Source organism: Lagenorhynchus albirostris, chromosome 6, assembly GCF_949774975.1.
Source record: "Lagenorhynchus albirostris chromosome 6, mLagAlb1.1, whole genome shotgun sequence".
Lineage (NCBI taxonomy): Eukaryota > Metazoa > Chordata > Mammalia > Artiodactyla > Delphinidae > Lagenorhynchus > Lagenorhynchus albirostris.
In genome coordinates, this window is record NC_083100.1 from 63,776,148 (window position 1) to 63,798,823 (window position 22,676).

General features: G+C 43.5%; 1 protein-coding gene across 3 annotated transcripts in view; it reads left to right on the top strand.

Moving 5' to 3' along the window:
- Window positions 1–22,676, top strand: part of STK39 (serine/threonine kinase 39) — a 301,230-nt gene that overhangs the window by 86,437 nt on the left and 192,117 nt on the right. For 2 of the 3 annotated variants that reach the window (XM_060152718.1, XM_060152716.1), the window contains exons 6-7: window positions 20,215–20,324; window positions 20,595–20,696. In XM_060152718.1, coding sequence (XP_060008701.1) covers window positions 20,215–20,324; window positions 20,595–20,696 — 212 coding nt within the window. The remainder of the gene's footprint in view (window positions 1–20,214; window positions 20,325–20,594; window positions 20,697–22,676) is intronic. The other variant, XM_060152717.1, reaches the window with a different exon arrangement.

Consider the following 22,676-nt stretch of genomic DNA (forward strand, 5'->3'; position numbering starts at 1 on the left):
AGCTAATTTTCTCTGTTTTGTGATGAAATGATCATTTCTCACTAAAAGGGTCAAAACAGCAGTGAACTGCCTTTGAAATGCAGAGGCAGGTCAGCCCCTGGCTTATTCTACCACCTGCTACTCTGCCAGTCACTCCGTTCCATTCTTTTTTTTCTTTTTTCTTTTTTTTTGTGGTACACCGGCCTCTCACCGTTGTGGCCTCTCCTGTTGCAGAGCACGGGCCCAGCCGCTCCGCGGCATGTGGGATCTTCCCGGACCGGGGCACGAACCCGTGTCCCCTGCATCGGCAGGTGGACTCTCAACCACTGCGCCCCCCAGGGAAGCCCTCATCCCATTATTCTTGTCAGATTACCGACCCGAGCTCCTTCTCTGGGCCTTCAGGAGCACATTGTCCTTTTCTTTTTTCTCAGTTGGGATCCCCCGAGGTAAGATTTCCCGACTTTTTCTCTCCCTCTCAGGTCTGTGGGTTTTTTTCCTCACCCTGGGTGGTGGTGTTGAGTGTAACCAGCTGGTGGGCGCGATGTTTGGCTCCTGGGTTCGGAAGTGCCCGTGCAGGAAGCCACCACTTGGGTTGTCGTGAGGATTAAATGTGTCAGTGTCTGTGGTGCTTAGGACAGTGCCTGGCACATGGTGAGGACTTTATAGACAGCCATTCCGGGCTTTCCTTGGTGTCCCTTTTGTGTGTGCGACTTCATGCTTGTGTAATGACGTTACCCGGAAGCCTCATTTCCGGGTGAGTAATGGTCGGCTATCAGACGTGTAAGTTTCCACTTTCTGTTGATACATCTCTGGAGCCATTATAGCTTTTCTAGAATTCACAGTGAATGTTCTCCGTGTCCTCTAACCTGAGCATAACATTGAGTTTATACAGTATTTAAATTTTTTGTGTGGTTTTAACTCTAAAATACGATTATTGCATTAAAAAGAAACAAAACCATTTGTAATGATTTCTTGGAAGAGCTGGATGCTGCTGCTTTCCCCGTGTTACAGGAGTTTGACTTCCTTAGTCAGGCAGTGGGTCACTGCCTGAAAAACTCGGACCAGGAGTCCTCAGGTCTTTTGCTGGCATCTTGGGTGGGTGAAGTAGGGGAGGAGGGTGGGAGAGTTGAAAGCAGAGACTCACAGCAACAGCAGAGCTAGACCGTCTCTTTGTTGCTGTTATATTTGGACAAATAATCCACTGCTTTTACTCGGATTATTTGTATTCTCTTCCTTTCACATCTTTATGTATCTAGGCTCTGTTTTTTGAAATACGAGTTAAACTGGGGAGAACTTTGCATTTATTTCTTTGAATGTAATGTTTGTTTACCTTGAGAGTATTAATACGAGTATTCTTTTAAAAAGAGTTTTCTTGCTATTCTAATAGAAATTCTTGCTATTCTTGCTATTCTAATAGAAATCTAACATTTTTTATTAAAATCACTCACTCTATATGTACATATACGCACATATATGTGCGTATATGTGCGCGTGTATTCTCTTTTTCAGAACTTTTTATTAGAAAAGGGAACATGAAGGGGCCAGGTTCAGACCACTAGAAACTCTTGCCGCCTTATACAGCCAACAGGTGTGGTGAATAACGCTGGTATGCCTGGTTCTATTTTCAGCAGTTCCAATTCCATGGGTATTATATATATTTTTATTGAGTGTGGCTGTAAGATCAGTACCTAACGTGTATCGAGTGTTTCCTGTGTGCCAGGCCTGGTTCCATGCGCTGAGTGCACCGTGACTCATTCAGCCTCACCGCAGCCCCATAGGGAGGTGCTCTTATTATGCCTACTTCACACGCTAGAAGCTAAGATACGGAGAAGGGAAGTAAGCGGCCCAGGTCACACGCAGAATAAGTGGTGGAGTCAGGCTTCAGCTTTGGGCAGTTTGGCTCCAGAGCCTGTGATGCCACGTCTGTGGGTTTTCTGGGAAGACAACCCTAAATCTGGATTTGAGTGATCTCAGTTTTTGGTGGAAGACCGGTAGCAATCGCTAGCGCTTCTCCATCTCTGCAGATCGATTCTGTTTGGGACCAGGGAAGATATTTAGCACCTTTTCCCTCCTTGCTCACAGCATCACGGGTAAGGTTTTAGGGGATGGGAGAAGCCATCATCTTAGGCATCATCTGGTGCGGGATTAAGCGTGGTAGTGACACCACACTCTTTTCAGACTAAAAAACTTCAGGTTGAATGTAGTGAATTAAAACCTGAGGATTGCCTCCTCAGGGTTTAAAAGAAAATGCTTTACTTCTTATTAGATCTTCTGTGCTCAGAAAACCTGTGTGTGTGTGTGTGTGAGAGACCTCCTGATAATAAACTTGGAGCAGATGCGTTGGTAAGTGTAACAGATTTTGCTACAATATGATAGAAGGAGTGGCTATTTGAATGGCATGCTTTTCCCACGGCCTAGCTTTTTCTTTTCCAATATGATGCTCTGTCATAAACTGTCAGGACGAGCTTAGTGCTTTGTCTGGCAAGTGTCTAAGGCCGTTTGTCCAGAATTATGAGAGATGCTATTTTAAAACATTCATATAAAACAGGTCTCTTTGGGGTGGTCACTACAAATATATTTATCTTAGGATTAAAAAAAAATAGTGACCACTCTTAATCTACTCTAAAAATGTTAATTTCAAAACGATTGATTTCTGAAGAACTTTCCAGAAACATACAACTGCATTATGTAAGGTAGATCTCATGCTCATTTTCACTTACTTTTGCCTTTCAGGTGTGTGTATGTGAGTGAATGTGAATTTCCCATTCCTAGTTTTTCACGACAGAAATCAAATCTGGTGCTAGCTAACTATGGCAGCCTAGAAATTTAGAAAGTTATCATCACATCTATCTCAGTGTATCTGAGCCCATACGTATCAGCTTATGCCCTAGGTTTTTCACTGTCTAAGGCACATTGGTGTGACTTTGGGTAGCATCTCTGTTTTCTGGGAGGGAGATTTTTTCCTTAGTCAGCCTTCGAATGCATTTTTCAGCTTTAGTCAGTTTCTTGAATACTGAAAACCCTATGACTAAAATTTCTGCCAGGAAAACTTGCAGCTAGACTTAACTTGCTTCCAGTATTCAGATATTATTCTCAAGGAGCCAGAGGAAAGTGCAAGGTGGTGGAGTTTTTATACCCAGAGCTGCTGGGTTCTTTTGTGTTCCTTCTGTGTTCTTTGGCTTTGGTAAAGTGTATTGGATGGGGGGAGGAAAGGAATATTTCTCATGTTATAGGGAAGAGAGGCTGCTGCTTCAAGCAAGGTGGTTTGGGCTCCCTAGGTGCACCGGAGGCAGCCTCTGATTAGTATAAGAGAGCTCTGAAGCCCATGAGGCATCGGATCAGGAAAGGATGATGTCGCCATATCTAAGGGTGCTTGGTCTAGAGCATGGGCTCTGACACCTGACTGCTGTGAGTCCAATCCTGGCCCTGTAGCCAAGTTATTCAACTTCCCTGCACTTCAGTTTCCACACCTGTGCAATGTGAAAATACCAGAGGGTTAAAGGAGTTAACGCACATTCCATTTTAGAATTAGTGAGCTCGTGTTGCTTTTGTATTGAAATGGGGTCGTGCCCTTTAATTATGCAAGGTGTCCTAAGATCACAGGGAGGCGGCGGGAAGGTGAGGTTGAAGGCACCTCGTGTGACCACCTGCCATATCATTTTGCTCTCCCTCTTTCTTTCTTCTTTCCATCAATTTCCTCAGTATCACTGGAGTAAAGAATCTGCAATGCACATCTCACCATCTGATTACCTGGCCTAAAGTTCAAAACTGTTGCTGATGGAATAAAGCCCTGGTTCCCTAATGTGGCATATGAAGGCCCTGACTGTTTTTCCAGTCTCGTCCGCCACTGCTTTCTCTTTACTTCTTTGTGATCCCCCTTCTTTACCTGGCTCACTTCTTCTCCTTCCCGATTCAGTTCAAGGTGTTCTTTCCTTGAGAAAGCCCTTCCCATCCTTTCCTCTACCACCCCCGTTCTCGCTGCATTAAGCACCTTACCCTGGTGGCTTGAAAGTGCCCTTAATACACTCCAACTAGATTGCCTATTACATGATAGTGAAATTGGGTCTCTACGTCCCCCTTTTCCCTCCAGACCGTATATCAAAACTTATCAGCGGTAGAAACCCCATGGTGTTCATCTCAACACTCCCTATTAGTGCCTGGCACGTGGCAGGTGTTCACGACCTTTTGGCCAATGTGATCTGAGCGGTGTCACCGGGCTCTACACCCATATGCATCCATCAGTGATAGGGGTGCTCGTGTGAGTCACAGTTGAAAGTTCAGACAAGCAAGAATATATCACCTTAACAGAGAGGAAGGTGAAAGTATTTAAAATATTTAGGCACATACACTAATGCATACTTTTAAGGCTGAAATAATTTTTTTTTAAATATAATTCAATGTAGTAAATTTCTCCAAACTAATCTCCAGAAAGTTATGAGATTTACATCAACTAACGCATCTAAACAATTCAGGATATAGTTTCAATTATAATAATAAGTGAATTATCATTCCACGTGAAATGTCCATTTTATTAAGCCTGAAATAGTTTTTTAACAGACACGTTTCAGCTCTGATTTAGGCAAGCTCTGCCGTAGCCAGCTGGCGATGAAATGATTAATTAAGTCAAGGAAGCGTGGAGCAGAAGCGTGAATTTAAGAGACATTGGGCACACTCAGAAAATAGAGTACAGTGCAAATTAACATCTTGGGAGAGGGTATAAATTGCTTTATAGTGAACCAAAGTATGTTTTGAGTTTCAGGAAGTTTGATAGTTATGTGAATTACGGTTTAACAAATTATGCCAAAATTCTCATTTATTCCTTTTTTTTGGGGGGGGTTAAGTAAATAAAGACAACAAATTAATGTGGCTTCCTGAATCTCGGGATCTTGACAAACGGTACCGTTTGGTGAACCCTCTGGTGTGAACCACGTATACAATCAATTCTGGAAACTTAGTTTTCCTTTCCATTTGTATACCATCGGGGAGAAATACTTGGGGAGATTTTCAGCAGCCTCCCATCCTTTAACAACTGCTAGCAGTTGTTTGAACAGCAGTCTAAGGAAATCTTCCTGGGTGAACTCAATGGGGGAGGACCACTTTGCTCTGTATGCCTGCTGGAATCTTTCCTCAGCTGTGCACGTTCAGCTGCAGGGGGACAGGGTTGAGCTTCAAGGAAGAGTGCAGGAGGATCCTTCTCCCTCTGTCCGCCCTTCTCCCCTCCCCTGCCCCTTTCCTTTCCTCCCTTTCTCTCTCTTCCTCCCTTCCCTTCTTTCTTCCTGTCTTTAAGGGCCTGCACTGTCATTATTAAATTAAATTTCATGTATTACCACAAGCTGCTGAGGTCTGGGGAAAACAAGAGTTTTTTTTTTTTTTTTTAATTGAAGCTTAGTTGGTGTACAATATCATGTTAGTTTCAACAAACTAACATGTTTTGTTAGTGTACAACAAAGTGATTCAGTTATCCATACGTATGTACCTGTTTTTTTTTTTCAGATTCTTTTCCCTTATAGGTTATTACAAAATATTGATAGGAGGTCCTTGTTGGTTATATATTTTATATATAGCAGTGTGTATATGTTAATCCCAAACTCCTAATTTATTCCTCCCCATACCCCCTTTCCCCTTTGGTCACCAGAAGTTTGTTTTCTAAGTCTGCGGGCCTACTTTTGTTTTGTATAAGTTCATTTGTATCATTTTTTCAAGATTCCACGTATAAGTGATGTCACGATACTTGTCTTTGTCTAGCTTACTTCACTTAGTATGATAATCTCTAGGTGCATCCGTGTTGCTGCAAATGGCATTATTTCATTCTTTTTTATGGCTAAGAGTCCAATGAATACACACACACACACACACACACACACACACACACACACACACACATCTTCTTTATCCATTCATCTGTCCATGGACACTTAGGTTGCTTCCACGTCTTGGCTACGTATATAGTGCTACAATGAACACTGGGGTGCATGTATCTTTTTGAATTATGGTTTTGTTTGGCTGTATGCTCAGAAGTGGGATTGCAGGATCTTTCGGTAGATCTATTTTTAGTTTTTTAAGGAACCTCCATACTGTTCTCCCTAGTGGCTGCACCAGTTCACCTTCCCACCAGCAGTCTACAAGGGTTCCTTTTTCTCCACACCCTCTCCAGAGTTTTTAGACTGAGAGCAGAGCAGTTCAACTCTGTTCTTTGCTGGCTCATTTTTATTGTTTTCGTTGACTTTTTGTTTCCCAGAACCTTCGATTGTTCTAACAAAAATGGTCCTTCCCTGGTGAAAAGGTGAACGTTAGGTGCTTGGGTTCAATGCCTCTGGGGTGGTTAGTTGACAGATATTTATTGAACATTTACTATGTTCCAGGCACAGTCTCTGAGCTGATCTGTCGTCAGCAATGGAGACTTCGTGTCTGCTGTCCTGGAGTTTACGGCTCAGGTGAAACAGACAGCTATCAACAATTTGCTATGACATTTAATTTAAAAAATTTGTAAGTGGAGAGAAATGCATATACCCAAGGAATTTAAGTTAGCCACTCTAGGTCTAGTTTAATATGTTGTCCTGGGGATAAATCTTAAATATGTATTGTACATATGAGTAATTTGGGACTAGGCATTTTTGATCAATAACGTCTCATAAGTTACTGCATGTATCATATGTAGATTAGAGATTTTTAGGAAATTTAAATAGATTTAACATGTATTTACACTCTATGTAATATAATTTAACACTTGATTTCACAGAGTACACTTGAGAACACAGTCACCAAGGATTATCTAGCCCCCAGGTCACTAACTTACCCTGTGCCCTCCCTCAAGTTCTTTGCTGGCCATGTATCACCTATAAAGTGAGGCTCTTAGGCTCTCAAGTTTCCTTTCAGCTCTAAAAATTGTATAACTGCAGTACAGAAGAACTCTGTAACCCCCGTGCCCCCAAACAAGCTGCCCTTCTCACAGTCTTCCTTGCTTCTTTTAATGGCAGCTCTATCCTATGTAATAGGGCAGAAATCTAGTGTTCCTGACCCTTCTTCTCTTATACCCCATGTCCTGTCCAATTTGTCAGCAAATGCTATTGTGAACCATGCCTCACCACCTCCCCTGCAGTCATCCTGGTCCAAGCCACCATCATCTCTTCCCTGGATTATTACCGTAGCCTCCTAAGAGGTCCTCTTCTGTCCTTGTCCCTGTGTGCTCAGCTGTTTACACGGCATCCAGAGTGATGCTGTTAAAATAAGCCAGCTTGTATCAGGGCTTTACTCAAAACCTTGTAATGCCTTTCCACCTCAGTCAAAGTCCTAGTGGTGGCCTCCTGGGCCTTATAAGATCTAGCTCCTCCTTAGCTTGCTGACCTCATTTCCTAGCCCTTCCTTTCCCTCACTTTCCTCCAGTCAAACTGGCCTCCTTGCCACTCATGCTCCTGTCTCATGTCCTTTGCATGGCTTGTTCCCTCTACCTGGAATGCTGTACTCAATACCTCACATGTCCCATCAGTGAGGCTTCCATGGGTGGCATCCTATGGTGAATTGCAGCGCCTTTGCCCCATACTGTCCATCCCCTGATCTTTTTATCTTTATTGTACACATTAATGTATTCTACATTAGTGGTTCTCAAGGTGTGATTGTAAATCAGCGGTATCGGCATCACCATAAGAGCTTGATAAAAATGCAAGTTCTTGTCCTCTTCCATCCCTAGTTTCTGCTGAGTCAGATTGCTGGTGGGGTCCAGCAATCCATATTTTAAGAAGCCCTCTCATGATTCTGATGCACACTGAAGTCTGAGAACCACTGCTGTCTATTGTGCTTCGTAATTTTATCCTCCCCACCCCTGTCCCGACTTAAAGTCAGCTCCATGAAGGCAGGGGTTTCTGTTCCTGGTGCTAGAGTTTAGAATGGAAATGGTACTTAGTAAGAGCTGAGGAAATAGTGGTTGAATGAATGAATGAACATGTGACTATGTAGTAAATTTAAATTAAAAGAATACTGAGCGGGGCTTCCCTGGTGGCGCAGTGGTTGAGAGTCCTCCTGCCAATGCAGGGGACAAGGGTTCGTGACCTGGTCCGAGAAGATCCCACCTGCCGCGGAGCGGCTGGGCCCGTGAGCCATGGCCGCTGAGCCTGCGCATCCGGAGCCTGTGCTCCGTAACGGGAGAGGCCACAACAGTAAGAGGCCCGCGTACCGCAAAAAGAAAAAAAGAAAAAAAAAAAAGAATACTGACTAATAGAGTTTAATGTATGTTCCTCATATTTTAGTGACTCTCCTCAGTGTTAGGAGTTTTAAATACGAGGTTTTCTTTATCACAGATTTAAAAATCTGCAGATCTTCGAAGATTGCGTTATCCCCGACTAATCCTTCTTGAAACTTTGTGAAAATGATGTGAATTGTTGCTTTAAATACTTGTGGCAACTGGAATTGTGCTATTTTAATCATCTCCCGTAGGGACCATCTCTTTAAAAGTGTACAGATAGGTCATTCTGGTTTATTGGAAGCTTCTGATAGTCGAGCTAGTTGAGTGGAGATTTGTATGAAAAAGACCACCTGGAGGTGTATGAATATTGCATTGGAAGTTTAGACTCATTAATCTTTGATCTGAGTTGCTTGTGCCAGTCTTTGTGGGTATGGCCAGCCAGGAGCCCCCAGTGACTGCAGAGCACGCCTTTGGCTTCGGAAATGATGATCCCTGTATAATATGCTTACCTAGTGTTCCCCTCGCTTTGCTGTCAGTTCAGCAGAGTCGGTCTTACAGATGAGGGTACTGAGGACTGCTGAGTGATTGTGGCCTCGTTGGAGGTCATTCTGAAGGTCATAAAAGCAGATCACTCCAGACCTCCCCAGACTTCACTTTTTATCCTCGGCTGACTTCCTCGCCATTAGGCTCCCTGCCCCCTCCCCCACCTGCTTCTTCACGCTATGCCTTTTGACAGCTCAGCTGTCCCGGGGTTCAGTTTCTCAGCTGAAAAATAAGGAAGGTTGACAAGATGTTTTCCGAGGATCTATCTTGCATCAGAGTGTTTCAGTGTCCCTTCATTAGCCTCACTCACTAAAGGCATTCTCAGTCCTATCTGAAAGCATTCAAAGCAGAGGGTGGTCTTGGGCATGGAGCAGAGAGTAAGCCAAGCATCTGTCCTGTGGCTACTTTCACCAGAGCATCTTTAAAACTATCCCTCCCACTCCCACTGGGGAGCCAGGGAGAATGAGTTTGTGACTTGGGGAGTATCTGTGGCTTTCCTTTGCTCACTGTAATTATCATAGTTGATAGAAAGTTGACCACGAGTGGGCTCTTGGTTGTGTCTGTCTTTAGACTTGAGAAAGCTGGCTCTTGCCTGCACCTGCAGCACACCTGGTCTGGGTTTACTGCTCCAGCCTTCCTGGCCCCCCTTTCTTCTGCTGCTGCCCCGCCAGGTGTGGCCTCTGGCTTCATGTCTCCCAGGAAGTTCACCTGCTTTGGGCTTTGGGGGAGGGTTCAGCGACTCTGACATAGATGGGCAGATTATCGGTAGTTTGCCATTGTCTTAAACTAGTGTTCTCCTTCACGCTGGGGCTAATTGGCTGTATTAGTCAGCAGAACTGTGAGCCAAATGTGAATTGACACCAGCCACCACTTATTCTTCTTCTTGTCTCTTTTAAGCCTGTGTTGTCTTGATTGTGAGAATGGTTGAGGAACTGGCAGCCTGCGTAGCCTCCAAATTTTTACCAAGAATACCTCTGTTGAATTTTTAATATAATTTGTGTGTGTCATTGTGGATCGTTGTTGACTCCATGGACGAAGTACAGATAAGTGCTAAGAGCTCTTCCTGTATAAGTAGAAATGTAGCACATCTGAAGGAACCCTGTTGACGGTAATTTCGAGAGTCTGCCCACATGAAATACCAGCCCTGGGAAGGTTTGCTTCTTTGTGGGTTTGTTTTGTGTGTGTGCTTTGAAAGGTGAAACTCTAGCTTTAGGGAATAAAAAGATGTCTTCTAATTTCTTCTTTTGCCATCAGAAAAGGCCGTGAAATTATTATTCTCTGATGTTTCAAACACGGTCAGGACTGCCTCTCCCTCGTTAATAGATGGGAAACGTGGACTTGTGCAGAGCAGCTAGAAGTGACTCCCTAGGGCCCAGGCTCTGGAAATACGGCAGATCCTGTTTTCTGATCCTGAACGCCTTGGACACCATGCCACATGTGGGTGGGGCTGCAGTCTGTAGAACCAGCCTAGGCCATTGAGACCACTTGCTTACGAGAAGGAATAAATAGAATTGAAAACCAGGAGTCTGATTCAAGGAAAGAAGTTTGGGTAGAAAGCAAGGGTTTTCAGAAAACTCTCTTTGGTTCTATCTGGTCCCTCTTGGGGTCCCTCCCTCCTGAGCAGGACAGGTGGTGTCCCCCACCCCCCCCATAGTGAGGCGGTGTGTGAATAATTGATTACTAATAGCAGATAAGGTGCCGACATATTTCTTATTGACTTGCCTAAAAATTGAGTGGATTCAGTGTTATCACTTTAATATTATAATGCTATCACCCTCACACAACTGCATTTCAGAGCTTTCATGAGGGGGAGAGAGAGGTTTAGTGTTACAGATAACCTGTGCTGGGGCTAATGCTTACCCGCAGCCCGGCTCTTCTATGCCCTGGCACCTCCAGTGAGCAGCTCTTACGGACGGACTGTTAATAAGTTTTGTGGTTTTAACTTATGGAAATGTATCATAAAAAGATTTTGTACAAATCTGAGCATTCCCACAGAGGTGTGCCACGTGTGTGAATTTGTCCTGCGTGACACATTAGCATCGCTGGGCCAGACAGTTCTGTGTAGGACATGATTTTCGTTTGTAGTGTTGGCCTTGTACTTACTTGTCATAAAATACATGAATGTGCACTCGACTTTCTCCAAGCCACTCTCTTTCTACTGCTGTGGTTCTCTTCACCAAAGAGGTGAAGGAGGGAAGCCGTGGAGCTGGCTGTACTTGGAGGTCTTCCGGTCATACTGAATCGTGCCGTGGTGCCTGCTAGGAAGACGGTGCCCTTGAGCAGCGCTTCTTCAGCTGCGCTGCGCATCGAATCAGCTGGGGCTCTTGCTATAGTACAGATTCTGTTCACTAGGTCTGGGGTGGGATCCAAGATTCTGTGTTTCTCAGAGGCTCCCAGGTGATGCTCATGCTTCTGGTCTATGGACCCCACTTTGAGTAGCAAGGACCTAGACGAGAATGTTGAAGATACCTCTCTCTCCTATTTTCCTGGAAGTGTATTATTGTTCCATTTTTGGAACATTTATGTAAGCGTAGCCCCAAACAGAACTATTGGCAAACAAGTGAATTAGGCTCTTCTTGTAGTATGTTTTTTTTCCCCCTTGAGAGGCCGGTGCATTTATTTGTTTTGATTTGTGCCCCTGGTATTAAAAGCCATGCTTAATACTGGAACTGTTTAAAACTCCAAAATTGCACTGTGTGCCAAATCGTTTTCTTGCTGATTTTTTACCAAGCCCATTTGGGGATTGCATCGACTTTGGCCTCTGATGCAGTGGTTAACTGTTAACAGTTAGGGAATATGAATAAACATGGCTGGACTGGGGAAAGACAGGGGATTGTAAAAATTAAAAAGCCTTTGGGTACAAATACCAGAGGGCTTGACCGTCAGGGGATGAAGCACTACGGACGTTTAACAATCTCACGTAGCATTAGTCTGGGGTATACTGTTCCAGGGTTGGTGCAGGAGCCCAGGGTATCACAGAGGTCTTGGGTTCTTTACTACTCTCTGTTCTGCACCTCAGTCATGTCAGGCAGCCCATGTCCCCACGGGCTCCTTTGCTCCCGGCATCACATCCTCATGCGACAGTGTCCCTAACAGGCAGGGGTAGTGGGGAGGAAACCACCCTGGTAGGGTGGTTCTTGTGTTAGGCAGAAAATATTCCCACGAGTGTCTGTACCATATTGCTCTTGCATCCCATGGGTCAGGACTAGGGCAGACCCTCAGACCACTCACCAGCCCAGGAATCAGACACCATGATTGCCTTAGATCTGTACAGTTAATCCCCCTGGGGCCCGGCACACCAAATCAGGATGCTGGTAGAGATCGGGGTGTGGATGTTGGGTAGCAGATCACCAGCGTGTGCTGCCAGGGACTTAATATGATTAGGAAACTACTATATGCATTCTGTGCCCCTCATTTTATAGCTTGTGAAACTTGTTCAAGGAAGTGAAGTGGATGAGCGGGGAGTGTAAATGGCATCACACGCAGGCCTGTTCGATTCCAAAGTACCTTCTCGGGGTGGAAATGTGGTTCCTTGCTACTCACTGTGTCCTCCCTCGGTGCCTCTCCTCTCCCCTGTAGCTTCAGGGATCATTGATGGGGACACACTGGGAACGGTCAGGACCCCATGGTGTGCCACGTATCCCACACCAAGTGTGTCACTATTTGGCCTCTTACTAGTTATGCCCACACCACTGTTAGAATAGAGAGAAAACTTCGCCTATGAGTAAAGTGACATTCCTTCAAGAAGGAAACCAGCCTGGTGAACGTTGGCGGCCACTGTGTAGGTCTCGCCACATCCTGCCTTGGTCCGCTGGGCTCTGGGCTCTGCTTCTTGCTCTGGGTTTGCTGAGTTCTGCAGGTACCTGGAGGCGCCACGTCCTCCTGGAGGACTTGAGGCATCCCCTCTGCCACCTCTGAGTCAGTGCTGCCCTGCGCTCTCTCCTGCCTGGTTTCAGGGGTTCCCAGCAGGCACGAGGCAGTGCTGCCCTTGCCTCCCCACCTTCCCGCCCCTGCAGACTTGCTTCTTATGGTCTGGAGGTCTGATGACACCCTGAAGATGGCAAGCCTCCAAGAGAGTGAAAAGTTGTTCCTATTTAATTTACAAACAGAAATAAAACAAGCAGTAAAACTGGTAGAAAAGGCTGGGTTTAGTTATACATTAAAGAAAAGTAAAATTGAGAAACAAGTGATTAGGTCAGTTACAAAAGTGAAAAGCACTGTGCTCAAGGATGTGATAATGGGGTAAACATTGCAATCAGAAGGAAAGAATACTGGGAGGCTGTTGGCTCCTACATACAGGATGAATTGTGGCCGGGGATTCTGCCTTGTTATTCTTCAGATGCCATGTGGGGAGAGAGTTTGACCAGAGAGGGCTGTGATCAGAACTGTGCTTTAGGAAGAGTAATCTGCATGGAATAAGTCTGGATTGCAGTTGGAGGAGGCATGCCTCTGATTCTGTAATTGCTAAAGCCTTCACTTATCCTGGTCTGTGTCTTTGCTCTCTCACCAAGAAAATCTGGGGGCAGAAAGGACACCTTGAAATTACCAGCAAACAGAAGATGATACCTTAACATAATTCTTCTATTCGTGTTGTTTAGGTCATGTAATAGTCACTCTATTTCAATTAATGTCATATTTTCCCATGTTAGCTCTCACTAGAAGGCTGGCATTGTGTTTGAATCAAAGCTGTGCAAAATCAAAGCGACACCCACGCCGGTCGGACACTACTGTGCCTACGGGGGCGCTGCACCACTGACACACGTTTTACTATAAAAACAACATGAAAAGAACGAAATATGTCATTTAAAGCAAAACAACTGTTCATGCAGTTCCTAACAGAATTAAGAAAATATTTGCTTCTGTTTTATACCCATTATCATACTTTGCATAATTTAAATCATAATGTGCTTCTCTATAGGCTTCTTCATTCACCAACATTGGATGTATAACATTTTAAGGACACCTGTGAGACTCACGAAGGCCGGATGCTGGCAGCCCTGAAAATGTTTCCTGGGTGTTCAGAAGTACATTTCAGTTTTGCCAGTAAAGTCTTGACTCTCTCATGAGAAAAAAACAACAACTGGGAATCAAACCAAATTATGCAGGGATTGTTTTTGATGATATAAATATGACATTTAGGATTAACCAGAGAGCCTCAAGCCAGTTTTTCTATGCTGGGTGATCACAACTTGATCTTTACTCAGGGAAGAGCGTAGGAGTTGTGGAATATTAACCCCATTATTCCTTTTTGTGTTTCCGGTACCTAAGAATACACCGAATTTTCCCAAAAAGGAGCCTGGGGCTATGTGGCTAAAACTCCTCTGTGAAGGACTGTGGATTTCATTCAGATCTTCAGTAACTTGCTATATGGTCCTTGGCAAGTTATTTCATCTTGTTTATTCCTTCCTCTTTTTTAATTCCAGTACTCACTAAATTATCACATTTCATTAAGGATTTGTCTCATGCTTTCGTTTTTCAGAGTCTCTCTTCAAATATAGGCCCTGTTGATTTTACTCCTGGGCTATGGCTGTGGTCTTCCTGCTTCTAGCCTTTCTGTTTTCCTGAACATCCCTGCATGATTTCTTTTCCCCAGCTCTCCTCTTGACTAGAGAGAAAGCAACAGTAGTCCAGGGTAGTAACTGGATCAAGTACAGCTTCCTTTACCTGCAACTCAGACTCTGTAGTTGGGCTCCTTGACAGGCTCAGTGCTTCTTCCCTTTTCCAGACCATGGCCTCTGGGGAAGAGAGGCTGCTTCTGGCAGGGAACTACCAGGGGCCCCTGTAGCCACTGTGACTCTCGCTGCCCCAGACCTGCAACCAGCCACTCGGAGGTCTAAAGGATCAGTATCTGTTGCAACCCATTTTGAATATGATTTAGGAAGCTCTGAGCTCTCAAATGTTGGTTCTATTACTCTCTAGCCAAGTATGGAATGGACCTAAGCCATTTTTTTTTTTCCATGCACAACTCAGGTTCCCTTTCACAGATATTAGTAGATTTTATAGATGTTTGAGGTAGGTTCGGGTCGGCTAACTCACCTACAGCGTCACTCCCAGGTTTTAAGGAAATCAAGATTCAGACCAAATTTTGCCCTTCGTTAGCAAGCAAGAACCCTAGAGATTTCTCACAGTTTATTCCGTAAGCTCAAGGAGATTCCTGCTCTCTGTCCTTCTAGGTGAACGAAAAATTCACTCGAAGCCGACATGCCAACATTCCAGATGCAGTTTTCTTGTACACTTGTGGTTGGCATCTAGAATCTAACTAGGCAGAAAACTGGTTAGGGGTTTAGCTTCCTCTTGGGCCTGGCTGGATTCTTTCTTTCTATTCATGCCAGATGGGGAGTATATCTAAAATATTTTAGCCCCTCTCTGTGTGCTCACTACTTTGACTTTTACCAGTGAAAGCCTGTTTCTAACATGCATCTTGCCTATCAGCAGGTGACTCTTTTCCCCAACAGTAGTCCCTTTTGGACATTCACCTGGCTCATACTTATCTATACTTAGATACGGATAACAGAAATATTTCTAGCAGCTGCCTCTGGCATCGTGAATCAAGTGCTGCGAGACCCTTCTAGCGCTGGGCATTCTGGCTCAGAACACCAGTTCACCACCTGGGTTGCAGTACCACAAATATAATATCACACGGTGTATGTTGAAATATTGTAGGTAAATTTCAGACATCATAACAACACAGTTGGCAGACTAGTTTTGCAGGTTAAATCAGGCAGGCGGAATTGCTTTATCGTGCTTTTCTACTTTTTTTTTTTTTTAAATGTATTTGTTGCCAGCGACAGCAAAAACGAGAGGTTTTACATCAAGATCTCAATGTTTGGCTTTCTGTGGGAAAATTGGGGCATGTGCAAAAACAGGGCCATTTTCCTCTATGACAGTTTTCTTTTCCAGCCGAACAGCAGAAGCTTGCTTTAGACCTGGGGGTGGGCTCCTGGGAAGGGCCCTGCACTTCCTAATGTCCCCCTATGCTGAGACAGATATCAAGTGCCCTTCACCACTGAGATGGAGCTATTGGTTTGCAGGACCCCCTTCCCTCCTTCTTATTCCTGCCTGGGCCCCTGTAAGTATTTGAGTTTTTGAGCCACGCAGCTGTCAGACAGTTTTTCTTCTTGACTCAACACTTGTGCTTTGCTCATGCTGCTTCTCTGTCTGGAAGGTCACTTCCTTTTGGGCTCGTCTGTCCAACACTCAACCTCGTCTTCAAGGCCAGGTCCAAGGCCCACTTCGAGATGGAGTCTTTCATGGCTATTACAGTCCTAACTCTTCCACTTCTACATGGACAGCAGAGCATAGCGTTTGATTCTACACGTTCTGTTTCATGCCTTCTCCCTCCTTGATGGTAATATTCTTAAGGTCAGGAAGCATGTTCTTCTTGTATTTTATATCTACCACTGTAAAAACGTTCATGCTTATCCCCTCAGCCCAGTTGTAAGGCAGAGAACAGTAGCTTATTGATCTACCTAACAATTATTATAAAGCATATTTATCCATGGTAAAAAGAAGTAGAGGGGTGTTATAAATGTGAAAATAATGTAAGAACAGGCATAACCAAGAAGCCTGAAAGGTTAAGTGCCTTGCTGGAGTCACACAGTTGGGGAATAGCTTCGTCTTCAGCCTAACCACTGAGCATCCTGCCTTGGTTCTTTAGGGCTGTGCGATTTCCTGGCAGATCTGCTACTTGCTAAATCAGGTAGCTGCACCCCAAACGCCTGCAGATCCTCCACAGGGCTTAGTGTTCACATATCAAAACAAGACAATTCCCAAAGTCACTTAAATCGTATGCCACAAATGAGGGAAAGGTGATGAAGGTACATCAAACTTAACCATACAGGGCACCAAGAGTCAGGATGACAAAGATGCTTCTGTCACTTTTTTGTTTGTTTTTTTTTTGTTTTGCGGTACGCGGGCCTCTCTCTGTTGTGGCCTCTCCCGCTGCGGAGCACAGGCTCCAGACGCGCAGGCTCAGCGGCCATGGCTCACGGGCCCAGCCGTTCCGCAGCATGTGGGATCCTCCCAGACCGGGGCACGAACCCGCGTCCCGTGCATCGGCAGGTGGCCTCTCAACCACTGAGCCACCAGGGAAGCCCGCTTCTGTCATTAATAAGGACCAGCTGAGTGTCCTCTGCTGATGGTCCTCCCCTTAGTGGAGGGAACAATGCACTGGGATGATACCAAAGTTGGAATTTGGGAGTAGTGTTAGATGAGGTGGGAGAGGAAAGGGGAGTCAGATTTGCATGTTGTTCTGAGGGATTCTGACTTTATCCTGGGGGAGCAGGGAGCCTTTAAAGACTTTTAAGGAGCCGTCAGGCCTGTGACATAGAAGTGCCTGGCTGCTGCAGGCTGGTCTGGGGAAAGCAGGGAGGTGGTGACCTTGGAGGCTGCCCCAGGACTCTTGGGCTTAAACCAAGGCACTGACAACGGGGAAGGAGAGAACTGGATGGATTCAAAAGATGTGAGAGCCTTTTCGTTACCAGGATGACCACACTCTTCCTGGTTTGAGATGCAGTTATTCCTTGAGGCTGACTAACTTGATGTGTAGCCTTTGATTCCATGTTGCCAGAGAAATGTTCATGGTTTCTGACCCACACGTATCTGCCTCCACTCCCCTGGGCCGTCTGGAGGTCCCCTTCAGCAATCAAGGGCACTTTTCACTGTTTTCTGCTCTGCCACCTCCACCGCTCTTGTCACATGTAAGCTGTCTCCACGGCATATACCCGTCTTCCTGTTTACACAAGCACCCTACGAAGTTCAGTCCAAAAGTTCTCTCTCACAGTACATATAAATCCTTTTCTATATACACTGGCCATGCGTATGAGCAAATTGTACATTTATTCTGTAGTCATAGGGTGAGTAGATGTTAGGATTGGTGTTTTCTGCTTCTGGAATTTTTCTTCTGAGCTTTAAAGATGTTTAACCGTCTGTTTATGAGTTAAAAGTGAGTGTTCTAAGTGGAGTCTGTGAATACAAATGTGAATCAGGAAAATACATTGAAGAGGCATTGTCAATAATGAATTGCAACTATGCATCTCTCTCAGCAGTTTTTGCAGCTTTAAAAGATCTAATGTAATCAGATGTTTTTTGTTTGTTTGTTTAATTTTTATTTATTTATTTTTGGCTGCCTTGGGTCTTCATTGCCGCGTGCGGGCTTTGTCTGGTTGCGGCGAGCGGGGGCTACTCTTCTTTGTGGTGCGCGGGCTTCTTACTGTGGTGGCTTCTCTTGTTGCGGAGCACGGGCTGTAGGTGCACGGGCTTAGTTGCTCCGCGGCATGTGGGATCTTCCCAGACCAGGGCTCGAACCCGTGTCCCCCTGCATTGGCAGGCGGATTCCCAACCACTGTGCCATTAGGGAAGTCCCATCAGATGGTATTTTTAAGGAATTAAAAGCAATTAATGTTAACAATGGATTTTTGTCTAGATTATATCTTTTAGGAAGATATATGTATATTTGGGGTGTAGAATTGCTTCAACTGCATGGAAAAGAATTTATTTTTCCTTAAAACAACTTTTACCCATATCCTTAATTATTTACAGATGATATGTATTTATTTAATATTATCATGTTACACAATTATTTTAATAAAAACAGAATGTTGGATTCACTGTTAAACTTCTTTTCCGAAATACAAATGAGGTTGAAATTTATATTTTCGAAAGCCTTATCATGTTGTCTCTTCCTCTAGCCAAATATAGTAGATACTTACAAATGATGAAGTTGACCTAGCTCTTCTGTAAGAGAATGAATTTTATCTCCTCCTACCTGAAGGAGACTGTTTCAGTGGTTTCTTTTCAGAAAGCTTGATTTTTCTGACTGTAATATAAGAGTTCAAATAGAGTTCAGCACATACATGCAAATTAAATTATATAGCATTTTCAGAATATACATTTGCTCACTATTAACACGAGAGTAGCAGTTGGAATAAAGACGCCCTTTGTCAATTTTTATTCCTTTGACTTGAAGTTGTAATCCTATTGGGATTTGAGTGAATTTAAACGTAAATAAAATGGAACAGGCAACAGATTTCAACTCGGGGAACTGGTCCCAGTGTTATTGCATAACTTAATAATGTAGATCTAACGCAAATGCTAATATTTGACCTTGGTTTGTACTTGATGCTGTTCTTTGGTAATTGCCATCATCCTGGCAGTCACCGAAGGGGGCCAGCAAAGGAGAGTCATGTGAGAGCAGTTTGAAGGGGTCCACACTGCATAATCTGCTGCAGTGTTTTGAGGTGTTGACATCCCTTTTTTATAACTGTTCACCAGCTTTCTATTGAGGTGCCCTTGAGTTGGCTCTTACTGGTAGGTCTGTACTAGCCCTACGTAGTTGGTAGTTTAACTTACTAACTAATTTTAACCATTAGTAAAACTCTAAGCACAGATGCAGGCATTAATAATCACTGGGTATTCCCTCTCTACTTTCACATACAAACATAATTTTTGCATAAATGCATGCACGTATACAGTATGCTTAATTAATTCATGTCCTCACAAGAAGAACTCCTAATATATAATGGATGTCAAGAAGAGTATTAGTTCATTCTACAAACCTTTCCGTCTATATCTATGAAAATTATCCAGAACGCAAACGTTGAAAAAAAACCCAGTCTTTACTGACTGGGCTTATCCTTTGTGTTGATTGCTACGTGTGGGCAAAACTGGGCATGTTGGCTCTGTGTACCTGGGTTTGTGGATTTGCCATTATGATTTTGGCTAAAGTGTTACAGAGCACTGTTCAAGGAAGGGCATGGGAATGTGGAAGTTGTGTGTTATTCATGCTTTATTTCAAGGAAGAAATCCACTCCCCAAACATTGATGATGTGGGATTAAAGAGGCTAGAAAATAATCATGCTAGTTACTACCTTTGGTGCTATTCTTATAAATGATTTTCTAAAATGAATCTTAGCTAAAAGCTAAGATCCTTTAATTTAGGGCTTTGGAAAGCCCTAAATGTATGTATGTATATTTTTATTGTAGTCTTTTATGGTTAGTTATGACTTGTGATACCTTTTTGGTAGAAAATATAAAAATGATATGCTGAGCTTGCTGACCCATAACCTGTGATGAGGGCGTTCTCTGAAGTGTAGGGCAGGGGTACCCAACCCCCAGGCCACGGACCGCTACCTGCCCACGGCCTGTTAGGAACCCGGCCGCACAGCAGGAGGTGAGGTGAGGGGCGGGTGGGCAAGTGAGCGAAGCTTCATCTGCCGCTCCCCATTGCTCCGGCTCGCATTACTGCCTGAAGCATCGGCCGTCCCTGCCCCCGGGGAAAAATCGTCCTCCAGGAAACCGGTCCCTGGTGCCAAAAAGTGTGGGGAACACTGGTGTAGGGGATGGCGGGTGGCAGGACTGCCCTGATGTATGGCTGAGAGAGCTCCACAGTGTTTGGAGCAAGTCATCACCATTGCGAGGCCCATCAGGAAAAGAGATGTTCTTAAAGGCAGAATTTGTAAGCCATAATGTCTTACCTAAAATAAGGGTGATTTTTTTTTTTTTTTTCCTTTCAGATTTTGGGGTAAGTGCTTTCTTAGCAACAGGGGGTGATGTTACCCGGAATAAAGTAAGAAAAACATTCGTTGGCACCCCGTGTTGGATGGCCCCTGAAGTCATGGAACAGGTGAAATAAATTAATAAATAAAATAAAAGTGATGTTTTGATTGACATAGTATAGTTGTACAATACATGTCATTAGTACACTAACATTTTGTTCAAATCAATCATTTTACTAGAATGCGTCATGCAAGATTTAATTCCCGATTGCTGGGCCTTAGCAAAGTAATCTCAAGGTTGTGCACACACGGTCGTGGACTTCTGACATAATATGGACCCCGTCATGTATAACATGCTGGCTGTATAATTGTGTTTTTCTCCCTGCTTCCCTTCTTAGGTGAGAGGCTATGACTTCAAGGCTGACATGTGGAGTTTTGGAATAACTGCCATTGAACTCGCCACAGGAGCAGCGCCTTATCACAAATATCCTCCTATGAAAGTAATTGCTCTTGGAAATATTATGTCGGGTTTGAAATATGATTTAACAGAATCCATTCTCTTAAACATAGTCATTTCTCTCTTAGACCCAAGGGGAATTAATGGAGGGATGCAGCCAAGTTAAATGTTAGCTGATGCTCTCAGCAGACAGAATGGGACAAAAGTAGCACAGTTGCCGGCTTTGAAGCTTGCTTTGCGTTCTTAGCACAGAAGAATGTGATCAGATTGGTCGATGGAGGTTGATAGATGAGACAAATGCTGGTCATTACTCTCTCTATCACCGAATACCCCCAGCTCCCCAAGAAAAATCTAAAAATAGAGTATAGTGATATCATCTTTACAGATGGATTTCCCAAATTTTCAGGCCTTTTTTTCCCCATGGTCTGTAACATTTCACTCTTATTCTCATAGTGTCATGTTGGTGACTCATCTGAAATAAGGGAGCCCAGTGTTTTTAGGAACTAACATACATTTGGATACCATTTTTAGATTTTTGTTATTTTATTTTTTTGGAAGTTACTCTTTATTGTTATTATTTTTTAAAATATTTATTTATTTATTTGGCTGCATGGGATCTTAGTTGCGGCCTGCGGGCTCTTTGCTTCGTTGCGGTGTGTGCGCAGGCTTCTCTGTAGTTGCAGCACACAGGCTCTCTAGTTGTGGTGCTTAGTTGCCCCTCAGCATGTGGGATCTTAGTTCCCTGACCATGGATGGAACTGGCATCCCCTGCATTGCAAGATGGATTCTTAACCACTGGACCACCAGGGAAGTCCCTATTTTTGTTATTCTTTTAACTAGCCTACATCATTATTTCTCTTAGTTTTGAGGTGGTGGGGTCAGGGCTAATTTACCCAAATGGATTTTGTTTTGTGGCTGAAATAGTTGAATGGAAATTATGAAGGTATTTTACAGAGAATATGGTCCATGTTTGTTTCAACTTTTTCCTAGGGTTTTATTGGAAAAGTTTTAAGAGGATTTAGAAAAAAAAAGACCTGAGGATTAAAAAAAAGTTAAATGATTTTACTGATTAAAAAGTTAATACGTTCTTATTGTAGAAAATTTGGAAGTCCAAATAAGAATAAAGGTGAAAACAGTCATCCGTCATCTATCTCATCAACCACAGACAATCCCTATTAAAGTTTTAGTGTAGTTCATTACATTGTTTTTCTCTCTATATTTATATACATATTTTTTAAATAGTTAAGATTTGGAGGTTGTGTGTACACACCTGATTTTGTCAGCAGAAAATTTTAAATTGAGGTGTAAACAACCGAAGTGACCTTTTGGGGAAAAAGCACTGAAACAGCACTGAGGACTTTCCTTTCATCTGTTTTTTCTCTATTATTTTTTCTTATTTCTTGTTTGCTTTCTTTCCCTACTTTTTAGTGTTTTCCACTTGAATCCAGTCACATTGCTAATTCTAGCCTAAAGTCCTGCAGGACTTTTCTTAAAATCTCACAGATCTCCCACTTTTCTTCGGTTTGCTATTATCCTCCACAAACAATATACTGTCACTTTAATCCTTCATCTGTTCACGCATCTGAAAGTGTTTGAACAGTGTCTTGGCGTGTATAGCATTTGCATAAATTAAGGCTGATGTATGCATTAATGAGTTTTTTTTCATTTTATAGGTCAATAGTTTGATACAAATTCTACACTTTTTTTAAAAAAACAAATAATTTTGACGTTAGTGTGAAAGAATGGAATTTTTTACCTTTTCGATGTGAAACCTGTGTTTTGATTTTGTTTTGTCCCTTTCCAAAAGCAGCATGGACTTTTGTTCTGGTTATGGTTTTTAGTAACTCACTTGTGTCCCAGCTATTTTTCAGTGTCTTACTGTCTCAGTTTTGCCAAGCCTTTGAGCAATTTTCTGTATGTTTTTTCATTTAAAAAAGAAAAAGGGAGACCATGTGTTACCTCTTGGGATGTTGTGGATTTATTTTTAGGGCTGGTAATGTATTACAGAAGCCTTGAGTACAGG